The sequence below is a fragment of the Arvicanthis niloticus genome, chromosome 12 (genome assembly GCF_011762505.2).
Source record: "Arvicanthis niloticus isolate mArvNil1 chromosome 12, mArvNil1.pat.X, whole genome shotgun sequence".
In the NCBI taxonomy this organism is placed as follows: domain Eukaryota; kingdom Metazoa; phylum Chordata; class Mammalia; order Rodentia; family Muridae; genus Arvicanthis; species Arvicanthis niloticus.
In genome coordinates this window covers 3791548-3804243 of record NC_047669.1, presented here as the reverse complement: position 1 = coordinate 3804243, position 12696 = coordinate 3791548, and the positions used below count along the sequence as shown (strand labels likewise).

The window sequence follows — 12696 nt, the reverse complement described above, 5'->3', positions numbered from 1 at the left end:
AGTTGGGCCAGAACATCCTTAGTTGACTGCTACTCTGCCTGTAGACCGGCCCCACCAGAGCCTCCTTAGTTTGAGGAACTGCTTCCTGTCCATGTCTTCTTGTCATTGTTCCAGGCTGATGTTCTTGATAGTCACAGGAAACTTAAATAGGATTTGTCTTTCCTTGGCTGGGTCAGGTCTCTGCTATTGTGAATTTCCTGTGTATATTGGAATCCTATTGGAATTCCAATCTGGCCTGATACACAACTTCTTTGAGGGGTTGATAACAAACTTCTGTATTGACACTTACCAGTCTGCTCTGATACATAGATGATACTCCTAAGGCAATGACTGATAATGTCAGAAATTGTCCTTTTCTGTCTGTAATACCCCTTGGCAAGCCTAGCACGCTGGCAAAAAAGACATAAGTCCCACGTTGCTATAAGTTCTTGCCATAATACTAGAACCTGGACATCTCCACTTTCATTTATCTGGTGCTAATGGGTATATTTGTAACTTACCATTCTCTTGGGTGATTATGTGTTTGGGAACATTTCTTACCATCAGTCTACCTGAGAGTCTGGCTTGCTTCACAGTTTGAGCTGTGAAAGGTCTCCCACATCTGTAGCGGCTTATTGATGCAGGACATGCTAAGTCAAAGAGAACTAATAAGGAAGCAGTGTCTGGGAGGTACTTCTAATGGCATCATATATCCATCCCCAAACTCTGTTCCTCCTGGTTACAAGCTTGGAGAAAAATAAGTGTTGGTGAGCCATAATGGCAGAATCCTTTATTCCTAAAGGTGGTTTAGCAGGCAAATTTTTTATGACACAAGTAACTCCCCCCAGGGAATCCAATGTTCTTTTGTTTTATAAAAAGTAAGGCTCTGAGCATCTATAGTAATTGTACATATAATGAAGCCATCTGCTGCCAATAGCAAATTAAAACAGCATGAAGGTGATTACATATAGCACAGGCCTCAAACCCTACTGCCCACAGGCTGAGCTGTGCTCAGCCCTGCTCCCCCAGCTTCTCCCAGCTACAACTTGGACTTCCTTAGTTCTAGGTGGAGGTTAGATCATTATGGTCTCTAGTTCAAGCGCTGCATTCAAATAACATGAAGTCAGTTGACTTCATCTTAATATCCCTTCTCTTGTTTCTCTCTTTTTTTTCATTTTATTTCCTAAACAAAAGTCCAAAATACATCCATGGTGCATTATCAATGACCTTGAGTAGGGATACTGCTTGCAAACCAGAAAAAAGAAAAGAAAGCTCACAAAAGAGAGGTATTTGTTTCCTTTGCTCTCACCAGGAAAGAGGAGCATGCAGCTCAAAATCAGCCAGAAATATTGTTTCCCCTCTAGATTCACCCTCAAATCTTGTGTGCCTTGTTTCTTATGTCTGAGAAGCTCTTAGTCACAAAGTGTGGTTTTAGCATTCCTTGTCTCTTCCCAAGCAGCTATGGCTCCATATTATCATCCCTTTCTCACCCTGGCAAGGGAGAGGAACACTTAATGTTGACATCAGCTTGGGCCAGGCTCAGAGCTGGGGCCCAGAGAACTGACTGGATGGCCAGTGATTCCGTATGCACCTTCGGTGAGAGTGCTCTGACTGCTCCCTTGGGTTGTGGTGCCCCTCGGGGCTATTTGAAGAATCTTATTTTTACTGGCCTTGCATCTTCTCTGCTTCCCATCAGTTCAGGAGTTGTCTAACCAGAACTTCAGCATTCATCCTAGTGGACCTGTAGTAGTACCTATTTAAATACTTATATATAAATCCTGGCAGCATTAGCATCCCTCTATATCTGCATCAGTGTTCTGAGTTCCCAATGAAATACACACACACACACACACACACACACACACACACACACACACACACCTCTTATATTTTGATATGCTTAGAACAGCCAGATATCTGGGTCATGTGGTAATCCACCTCTCTCCAATGTTCCCGAGTCATTACTTACTAAATCCTAGATTTCATCTTTGCTGCTCTGGACCCAGTCGGGCAGCCCTCTTGGGGCCTCTCTCCCCTAGCTCCTACATGGTGGCTATGCTCTCTGTCCCACACTCTCTCAAGTGTTGTGCCTCCTCTCCACCTTCACCAGCATGACAGATCTCTATCTTCTTCTCCCTTTTGGTCCCCATCCCTGGAAAATCCAAAGGTCTCACCTCAGCCAGCTCTGCCTAGCCATTTGCTGCTGGCATCTTTGTTTACCAGAGGCAGGGTCCCTCAGTGTCTTACATGAGGACATGTGAACTCCTGTGGAAACAATTTTAGGGACCCAAATTAACATAAGAATACAAACAGTTACATGGACCATTGCTGGAGAGAGCCCTCATTCCCCCCCTTTTCTGTCTTCCCTGTAGTTGCTCACACAGCCCTCCTCCTGCAGTAGAGGCCCCCTCTCTACCTTTAGTTTCTCATTTTCAGACTAAGTCTCATGAACAACATGTAATTCATCCTTTCTTTTCTTTTTTAAAAATTATTTATTTTATTTTAGGTACAAGAGTACACTGTAGCTGCCTTCAGAAGAGGGCATTGGATTCCATTACAGATGGTTGTGAGCCACCATGTGGTTGCTGGGAATTGAACTCAGGACCTCTGGAAGAGCAGTGCTCTTAACTGCTGAGCCATGTCTCCAACTCGTAACTCACACTTTCATCCTCCCCAGATCTCCCAACCACAAAGGCAGCCTGTTATAGTCCATTTTGGCCCCTTAATTTGTGCACGGTTACTTGGTTGCTTGCTCTGTGCCTTTCCTTCTCTGAGCTGCTGGTTTACTGTTGACTTTGGGTTTCCGTTAGTGCCAGAGCATAGGAGGATTTCTCCGTCCAGGGCCACTGCAAAAGCTAGTGGTATGCACTTCCCAGGGTGGAGATCAGTCCCTCCAGACCTGCAGTCATGGGAAAAGAACCTCATATTGTATGCCAAACTATTAGAAATGCATCTGGGGTCAAGAGACAATAGCCACACAGTCTAGAGTAATTTGACAAGGCAAAGGGAGACCAGCTAGAATTTTTGTTCCTAACAGGAAGGGGGACCCATGATTGGTGGTGACAGCTCAGCCTGGTATTCTTACATGACTGGCTAAGTTGAAGCAGTGTAATTAATGAGCAAAGTGCTCCTTTTGACAACAGGACACAGCCTTAAGCACATGCTTTGAGCATACAGAAGTGCCAAGGTGGGGAAAGGATTTTTGCCAAATGGCAGCTTTATAAAATTCGTTTATAGAACAAGCCTCATTTGACCCGTGACAGAAAAAAACAGTGCATGTCAGTTATATTCCCAAAGAGAGAGGAAGCAGGTGGGAGCCGGCAGGGCCTGGTCTCTCAACTATCCCCTTGCCTCTCGAGTCAAATGAACAATTACGGGATATTTTCAAAGTTCCATGGAAGGAATGTGAAGGTCAACTCAAAGGTAAGCTTTTCCCTGGGAAATTGCTACCAATGCTATAATGGGATCCTGAGACACCATCTTTCTGTGCACTGTGAACACTTTTCTCAGGCCAGCAGCAGGGTTCAGAGGTGAAAGCACTAGACAAGCCAGACACCTGGGTTTGTGAGAATAAATTGTAAGAATGTAATTTTAGGTGGCAGCATGAAAGACTCTTAGGTTTGAAGTTTCAATTTACCCTCAAGTGTAACTGGGGTGCATCTCAGAGGCTCGAATAAACATTTCAAAAGAACAAAAGACCCAAGATAGAGGCAATAAAACACCTGGGTAAATGGAAGTCACTTAAAAGGAATTCTCCAGGAGAGATACAGATGTAAATTGGGGTGGAAACTGGATGGAAACCAGGCTTGGGAACAAATGTTTGAAATCTCTTTTTATTGTCCAAGAAGCAATTAACTGTCTTTGTGAACTTTTTATATAAACCATCCTTTTTGGCCACTCGAGGTCCCCTTCTCGATTGAGAGTGGAGGGGCGCCAGTGAACCGGCTACTGTTATTCCACCTATTCATCAAATAAATCTCATGCGATTGCAGCGAGTCCCTTCCGTGAGTATTTCTGGAGGAGTGCTTCCCATGGGTTTGGATCCTTAGAATCCAACATTTTGGAGGTCCCATCGAGATCCGCTCTCTCAGACCCCACAGAGTACAGGGGTCAGAGGTTTATTTCCCTTGAGTGTTCATGTGTGGTCCTTGTCTAAGTCTCTGTGTACTGTGTCTGTGTGCCCTGGCAGGGGCAACTGTCTGCATAGCTTGGTTTTTATGCTTGTGGCAGGAGCAGGAACTGAGTTAGCCACGGAGAGCAGGACCCTGGGAGAGGGTCAGGTTGTGGAAGCAGTACGATAGACGTATCAGCATACTGCATGCCACAGTTCTCAGGGGACGCCCAGAGTTAGTTTGTGTGAGAGATAGGGTCTAGGACGACCCTTGTCTGTGTGTAGGTAGTTTTTTGGCCACCACTGCCTGGGGCAGTGTCAGTTGTGCTCTCATGGCAGTGTGTCTGTCTAATTCTGTCTGTGTTGTTTGTGGTGTTGTGTTGGACTGACGAACCATTCTGACTATGGGACAGACATTAGCCACCCCACTATCTTTGACTCTCGACCACTGAACTGAAGTTAAGGCTAGAGCTTATAATCTGTCAGTAGGAGTGAAGAAGCAGAGATGGCAAACTTTGTGTACATCAAAATGGCCATCTTTCCAAACTGGGTGGCCACCAGAAGGATCCTTCTTCTTAGAAAAGGTCAGACAGGTAAAAGTAAGAGTCTTCCAGAGGGGTCCTGGTGGACATCCAGATCAGATCCCCTATATAACTGTCTGGGGAAACCTGATTCTCTCTCCCCCCATGTGGGTCCGCCCATTTGCTTCACTTTCAGGCCCACTGAGGACCGAGGTACTTGCTCTGAAAGACAGAAATGAGCAGATGAAGGCCTCATGTCCCATGAGAGAAAAGAAGATTTTAACCACAGACGCTGACCACCTCTTATTAGATCCTCTTTCTCCTTATCCACCAGTACTCCAAGCAACTGCAGGACAAGGAGGCTCTTCCTCAGCAGGGGAACGGGGAGGTGAGACAACAGGTACAGGACAGAGAAACTCTGAGGAGCAAGGGAATGCTACCATGGCAGAGAAAGGGAGTACAGCCTGGGTGGAACCCTCGGCCCCCTTACTTCCCCTGGAGGAGGGAAGCCTAGAGGGTCCGGCTGCTGGGACTCGGAGAAAGAGGGCAGTGATTCCTGACTCTACTGTCTTGCCTCTGTGAACGTGTGGACCCCCTGACGATCAGAGCAACCAGCTTTTCCAGTATTGGCCTTTCTCATCAGCAGATCTTTATAATTGGAGAACTCACAACCCTCCTTTTTCTGAGGACCCCCAGGCCTTGATAGGCCTAATTGATTCCCTCCTTTTCTCACATCAGCCCACCTGGGTGATTGTCAACAGCTCTTGCAGGTACTCTTTACAACCAAAGAGAGACAGTGTATCCTCCTGGAAGCCAGAAAAAATGTTCCCGGAACGGATGGCAGGTCCACCTCCTTGCAAAATGAAATAGACGCTGCCTTCCCGCTGACCAGACCAGACTGGGATTTCAATACAACAAATGGTAGGGAGCACCTCAAAATCTACCATCAGACTCTGGTGGCAGGGCTCAGAGGAGCTGTGAGACGGCCCACAAATTTGGCCAAGGTAAGGGAGACAATCCAGGGTCCTGATGAATCCCCCTCAGCCTTCCTAGAATGGCTGATGGAGGCTTTTTGGCAATTTACACCCTATGATCCAATGTCTGATGAACATAAAGCTACAGTGACAATAGCCTTCATTGACCAATCAGCCAGTGATATTCAGAGAAAGCTACAGAAGTTAGATGGATTACAAGACAAATTGTTGAGGGATTTGGTACAGGTGGCTGAGAAAGTGTTCTGTAACAGAGAGACTGAAGAGGAGAAAGAAAAGAGAAAGCAGAAAGATCAGGAAGCTAGGGAACTAGAGAAAGAAAAGAGACAGGAAAAGAATTTGACTAGAATTTTGGCCACAGTAGTTAGAGAAAGTCAAAGGCCAGGTGAAAGGGTACCGGGCAACCGAAGGAGGCCTTTAGATAAAGATCAATGTGCCCATTGCAAAGAAAAGGAACACTGGGCTAGAGATTGCCCGAAGAAAAGGGGGGATAGACCCCGCCGAGCTCGAGATGAAGCCCCAGATCACAAAATACTGGCCCTGGGTGAAGACAGTGACTAGGGAGAACAGGGCTCCGACCCCTCCCCGAGCCCAGGGTAACCCTGAGAGTGGAGGGGAAGCCCACCCAGTTCCTGGTGGACACTGGGGCTCAGCATTCAGTCCTTCTGCAAACTACAGGCCCTTTGTCTAATAAGAAGTCATGGGTCCAGGGAGCTACTGGCAATAAACAGTATTCATGGACCACCTGAAGGACAGTAGACCTTGGTGTGGGCTGGGTGTCCCACTCATTCTTAGTCATTCCAGAGTGTCCCTACCCTCTTCTGGGCAGAGATCTACTTGCAAAGATTGGAGCGCAGATTCATTTTCTTCCAGAGGGCCCCCAAATAAAAGACAGACAAGGAAATGCGTTACATGTGTTGACTGTGAAACTCAAGGATGAATACCGCAGTTCAATAAATCCAATTCATACTTGGATTGTGTTGCCTGAGACAGAGATAAGACCAGAGCTAGAGTAACAGACCAGACCCCAAATGGAAGAGGACGCCGGTGGTGGAGCTTCATGCTCCTTCCTGTTAGGGCCTCACTTGTGGGCTGCGCTGTGTCTCCAGGACTAAGGAGAAATGTCACAGTTGGTATGGAGTGGCATAAACTCCTAGGAGGCAGTGGGAAGATATTCATGCCTGAAGCCAAGCTACCACAGTGTGTGTGTTTGTGTGTGTGTGTGTGTGTGTGTGTATGTGTGTGTGTATGTGCATCTGTGTGTCTGTGTGTGTGTGTGTGTGTGTGTGTGTGTATGTGTGTCTGTGTGTGTGGATGTGGGGTGGGGTGGTGGTCAGAAGGTCCCGGACAGAGGAAGAGGAGACTGCAGGAAAACCCAGGAGGAGAGACTTGGAAGGTAGAGTAAGGTCCACTGTCTGGAAAGTGAGCCATGCCTACAGATGTCCTGGTCAACAGGCTGGAACTGAGAGCAGAAGGCATTGACTGACAGGAAAGGAACACTGATATTTGAGGAGGGGGTGGTTCTCTGAGAGGAAACGGCAGGAGAGCTCGCACACAGAAACAGGACTCTGTTTTGAAGGCTTTGTGGCAGTGCAGGAGTCAGCGTGCTGCTGCTGTGTCTGAGGCTCCAGAGAGCAAAGAGCCTGATTCCTCCTCCTTATTCTGAGGACCCCCGATGACTTTGACAGGGGCGGGGGTTGAGAGCAGAGTTGGTCCAGTAATGCTGGGTCACAGGGCAGTACAAACCACCTCTGTCCCTTGATAAAGAGAAGGAAACAGAAGACAGTGAGGTAACAGGGCCAAGGGAAGGCAGAGAGACGAAGATCTGAGAAGGGAAGGTGGGCAGGGATTAATACTTTGTCTCAGACATGGACACCCTGAGGCAGCCACTACAGTGGGTTCCAGGAGACCGCTGGGCCCAGGAGTCCTGCTTCCTCCTACACCTCGGCTGCTCTTCATGCTGGGCATTGGAGGCAGCAGGTGGAGGAACCACTCCTCGGAGAGAACAGAAGGGCTGGGTGTCACTGCTGTGCTTGTGGCCTCACATCCACCCCTGATGCTCTGACATGCCATCTGTGTCTCCCTGTGTCCGTGCCATGGTGGATAGTGGTGACACAGCCCCAGGGGTGGAGGCAGCCTTGCAGGCCCCTCTCCCATTTGGCAGCAGGTGAATATTATACATTTGCCACCTAGAACTGTGTTGCAGGTGCCGTTTCCTCTGTCTGCCTACAGTAGCATATGCCACCTACACTGGGTTTTCCTCTGAGAATTGGCAGAAGATGAAAAAGACAATGGGGACACTCAGCTCACTTTCTTCCCCTATTACAAAGCTGGGCAGGGCAGTGCCCTGTGGCTGAGTGGTGCCCTGAGCCTCACGTTAAGGACCTGAGCTTGTCTCAGATCAGGGTGAGGCTGAACTTTATCTGTAGCAGCAGACCTTGTTGGAGCCGTTCGCTTGTGACAGTGCTTTTATTGGGAGTGGGAACTCACGTTGGGTCTGGGGTTTTACATTAACCCAGAGGACTCTTAACTGTTCAGGCAAGTTCTCACAAAGGTTCCACAGAGAACCTTTGGTAGTAACGTCCCATGGTGCCTTCTGGGAGAGTCACTGATACAAGCCAGGACAGACAGTATGACGGCACTTACTGTGTGCATTAAGACCAGGGGAGGGAAGGCAGAGCAGGGGCGTGGCTGCCTCATAACCTCTTAGGCTGTACTCTACTCAGGATGCTTTCCTCTCATGTGTTTATTTTGCAGGCCAAGTTTTAAAGCAACCAGTAGCAAGTGAAGCAAGTGAAGCAAGTGACTTCTTCAGTATAAAAACACCCAGCCCTGAATACAGAACAAATGCATTCACAAAACAGTACCTGCCCCTATGCACTGGAAACTTACCCAGCACTGCTATGCACAGTTAGAAAAGGCCTCAGGTGACACCTGACATCTGACCTGGCTTAAGTCAGCTTGCTGCACTCCTGAGTCGAAGAACCACAGGTCACTGTCCCCATAGACAACAGTACAGAAATCTGAAGCTTGTCCCAGGGCCACTGGGGAGGCACAGAGCTGGAGAAAAAGCAACTCACTGGGAAGGGTGCACAACAATCTTATCTGAGAAAATGAGGAGACAGAGAAGCAGTAAGAGAAGAACATGTCACTGTTGGTGGCTGTGCCCTGCTGTGTCCTGCCCCCAGCTTATGAAGCACCCGTGTACAGAGCTTATTCTGTCACTGGTACCCTTCCCAGTGGGACAACACCCCAAACCCAAGTCAAGTCTCTTGTGCAGAATTCCCAGCAGATGCTAACAAGCCAGGCCTGATGTCCTGTGGCTGAGATGCAAGGGAAAGGCCAGACGGCATGCAACACCACGGGTGTGCACAGAAATAAGGAGGAGCGTGTATTTTCTCTAGTCCATGCTTCTGCCTCCATCTCGGAGCAGCAGGTGTACCCAGCTCCCTCCTCCCCAGAAAACATTTCCCCCTGGATATTGCTTAGCTCATGACCTCAAGGGGCTTCCCTACCTGCAGTCTTCACTCGACCCCAGTGTCTGTACACAATCATGAACTAAGCTAACAATTAACATTTTTTAAATGTGCCACTAGGAAATGGGAGCTCCAGCTGTGGCCGCCCCACAGCTCAGAAGGCAGGAAGCAGGCAGAGGTGCAGTGAAGGCAAGTCTGGGTGAAGGAATGGTAAGACAGAGGAAAGACAGGAGAAGCAGGGTGAGAGGCAGGAGGACCAACGGTGGCTGGGTGAGAAATAACTGACAGGGAGGCCACACTCATGATACGTTCAGCATTTCATGTAGATTAGCCAGAGTTAGACAGTCAAGACGGCTCAGCTCAGTGGGAAAAGTGTTTGCTGCCAAGTCTCAGGGTCTGAATTCCAACCCTCCGGCTCACATGGTGGAAGAAGAGACTGTCCTCTGATCAGGTGGCACTGGGACCATTGTTTTATAAGAGTCCTGGGTCAGAGGAAGTAAGAATGACAGTGACACATGTCCTCCTCTGGGGCGCAGGGAGCTGGGGATCATTTAGCCGTGGTAGATAGGTGTTCTCAAGTTTGAAGCCACAAAGGATACCGTTTTTGCCTGGCACCTCCCTTAGGTGAGGCACAGCCATGCAGTACAGACGCCTCACATACAGGCTCTCTAGGGCGCATTCTGGATCACATCCCTGAATTTCCAGGCACCAAGCTGTGGCCAGGACTCTGTAAACACTTCCACCCTCTTCCGCTGCAGCCAACAAGCCTAGTGTGGCTTCAGTGGACCACTGTCTCATATTTCAAGGACTGTCCACAGGCCATGGCTCAGAACCCAAGGCTGCTTGTCAAGAAAAGCTGTGAAGGCCCTTGCTGAGACCCCAAGCAGGGATCACTGGAACCCAGGCAGGAGCTATGACCTTCCTGTCAGCTTGTGGTGAGGACCACATCCTGCCCTTCCTGACATCTCTCTTTAAGTTAGCTTGAATAGCAGCCTCACAGGTCACTCATCCATCATTAATGGCTACTTCTTTTCTCTAAAGACAGAACTGGGGTTTTTTTTGTTTTGCTTTTTTGTTGTTGTTGTTGCTGTTGTTGTTTTTGTTTTTTCAAGACAGGGTTTCTCTGTGTAGCCCTGGCTGTCCTGTCACTCTGTAGACCAGGCTGGCCTCAAACTCAGAAATCTGCCGGCCTCTGCCTCCCAAGTGCTGTTATCAAAGGCGTGTGCCACCACTGCCTGGCAGAACTGGGTGTTTCAACAGAGTCAAGATGGTCTACAAAGCCAAGGCTGGTAACCTCTGGCCTTTGAGAAAATGCTGGCTGGCCCATCGCTCCCCTGCACAGAAGGTACATGCATCTCACTCCCCCTGTGGCCTTCACTGCTATCTGGAGCCATCTGGGGATGGCTCACATTGGAGAGCATGTGCTGAGTACTGCATCTGGTAGCAGAGGCCACACCCACAACGCACAGGCAGCCCCATGACAAAGGTCTGTTCATCCCAAAACATCACTAGTAACAATGAGGGGAACCTGTTCCACACCTGTCACTTGGTACCTGCTCTCCCCAAAGTAGAGGCCCAGTGATGACATTTGCTGGGTTCCTTTACTCTGCGACTGTGGAGACCCTGTCCTTGCAAGAAGGGCCCCTCCAAGATGGTTTTCTCATCCATTTGCCCCGTGATCATAACAGCAGGGCTCAGGCAAATGCTCTGCCTCAGAGATGAGCACCTGGGCAAACTGAGCATGACGGCTACCGTTGACCTCGCCAGTTCTTAAACTGGTTCTGAGATCACAAACCAGCCAAGCCAAACTCAGAAAAAACAGCTTTAATTCTACAATCCAGCCTCCCATGGGGCGCATAGCAACACTGCAATACAAGGAAAAGCTGGATGGCTCCATCTTCTTGGCTCTGCAAAGCCCCATGTTCTACCCCTCCTTCCCATACCAGACCGGCCCAGCAAAGCAAACTCCATCCTTGGTTCAGGGTCTGACTGTCTTCAGAGCCTAAGATTCTGAATCTGTGTGCTACTTTTCTCCTTCCCACTCCCTCTCCCTCCTCTTCTCTTTTTCCTGGCTCCGGAGCCCCACGGCGCAGTAATACACAGCCTCGTCCTCAGGCTGCAGTTCAGAGATGCTCAGATACCCAAGGTTCCTGGCGGTATCTTTGGATCCGGAGAAGCGGGGTGGGATATTGGAACCCTGGTGTTTGTCTGAGTGTGAGAAGTATCTCAGCAGGAACCTGGGAGGATGGCCCGGCCTCTGCTGGTACCAGTAAATGCTGTAAATGTCGATGTTATCATTGCTGCTTAGGGTACAGGTGAGGCGGATGGTGGTTCCAAGGGAGGAAGAGGCTGATGGTGGCTGGTGCAGCATGGGCTGAGGGCTACAACCTGAGAAGATAGAGACATGCCCATCACTGGGGCAGAGCAAGGCAAGAGGAAGGGCAAGGAGGCTCTGGGCCCCAAGAGTTTCCTTACCTGTGAGGTGGGCCAGCAGCACAAGCAGGACAAACATCCAGACCATGGCTCCAGACCTGCAGCACCCTGCCACCTAGAGCCACTGCTCCTGGGCCCTGACCAGCTAGGAAGCACTCTCCTCCCTCCTTTGAGGAGAAACCTCAAAGGGTCATTGCACCCCTGGTTCCTGCTCACCACCCTTCCAGGCTTTCTGGGCTCTACGACGTCACTTACTGGAATGGTCTAATGGAAGCCTTTGTGGCTCTGGGTTTGACCCAGGGAAGCATTCTGGGAGGAAGCACCTGCTACAAAGTCATGGGCCAGAACCCAGGAGCTAGCTGGGGCTCATCTCCCCGAGGGAGAGTGACCTCAACTCCCCCCTGAGAGGCTGAGCCCCACGGGCGCAGATTTGTGGTTCACGTTTAAATGCCTGGTGAACGGGACTAGAGGATAAGCCCTCAGGTTAGTAAAAACTTCTTCCTCCTGCACCTCTTCATGCAGCAGGAAATTGGGGTCTCTGAGGAGAATGCTCTGATCCCTTCTGAACTCCAAAAGAGCCCTCAACCTGGATCTTCCCCACCTAGTACAAAGTGGCTTTAAAAAGAAAAAGTAGCAGGGGTCCTAGCTTCCTGCCTCCCCACACTCAGCTCACTGCACATGTGCCTGCTACACACATGTGCTAAGACTAAACTGTACTTCAGTCTTACATTGAAGCCATATTCTCCAGTGGACCTGTATGTATGTGCAGTTAGGAGCTGTTAGAAGTAATTAAGCTTAAATGAGGTGGGGGACGGGACCTGAGCCAATAAACTGGCATTCTTATGAAAACAGAAAAGATGAATAGATGTTGTGGCTGAGGGACGTCAAGAGAAGGCCTCCATCTCTGTGCCGAGACATCCGGTGTCAGGTCCTTCCTCTAGAAAGCTTGGGAAGAACCTGCTGACACCCTGACTTCGGACTTCCAACCTTCAGAGATAGAAGAGAGTTCATTTCTGTCATTTAGGCCACTTAGTGGGCAGAGCCTTATTCTCTGTAACCTTAGGTAATGGATGCAGAAATATCGCACTCTGTGTGGGCTACAGTAGTAAGATGTCATCCACTGGGTATCAAGTAAACAACAGAGATTCATCCTTTACACATCTCAAAGTTGCAAAGTCCAAGTT

At 49.1% G+C, this 12696-nt stretch overlaps 1 protein-coding gene across 1 annotated transcript; it reads right to left on the bottom strand.

Annotated features, from left to right (window-relative positions):
- Nucleotides 1–10887: 10887 nt before the first annotated feature.
- Nucleotides 10888–11799, bottom strand: LOC117718217 (immunoglobulin omega chain). The gene is made up of 2 exons (XM_034515778.2): nt 11555–11799; nt 10888–11467 (listed from the first exon to the last, which is right to left on the bottom strand). Exons 1-2 carry the CDS (start codon nt 11598–11600, stop codon nt 11103–11105), a joined length of 411 nt encoding a protein of 136 aa, XP_034371669.1. The 5' UTR covers nt 11601–11799; the 3' UTR covers nt 10888–11102.
- Nucleotides 11800–12696: the final 897 nt, after the last annotated feature.

Coding starts and splice junctions, on each gene's coding strand:
- LOC117718217 (XM_034515778.2), bottom strand. CDS start 11,600: ATGGTCTGGATGTTTGTCCTGCTTGTGCTGCTGGCCCACCTCACAG. Junction 11,468..11,554: donor GCTGCTGGCCCACCTCACAG/GTAAGGAAACTC, acceptor CTATCTTCTCAG/GTTGTAGCCCTCAGCCCATG.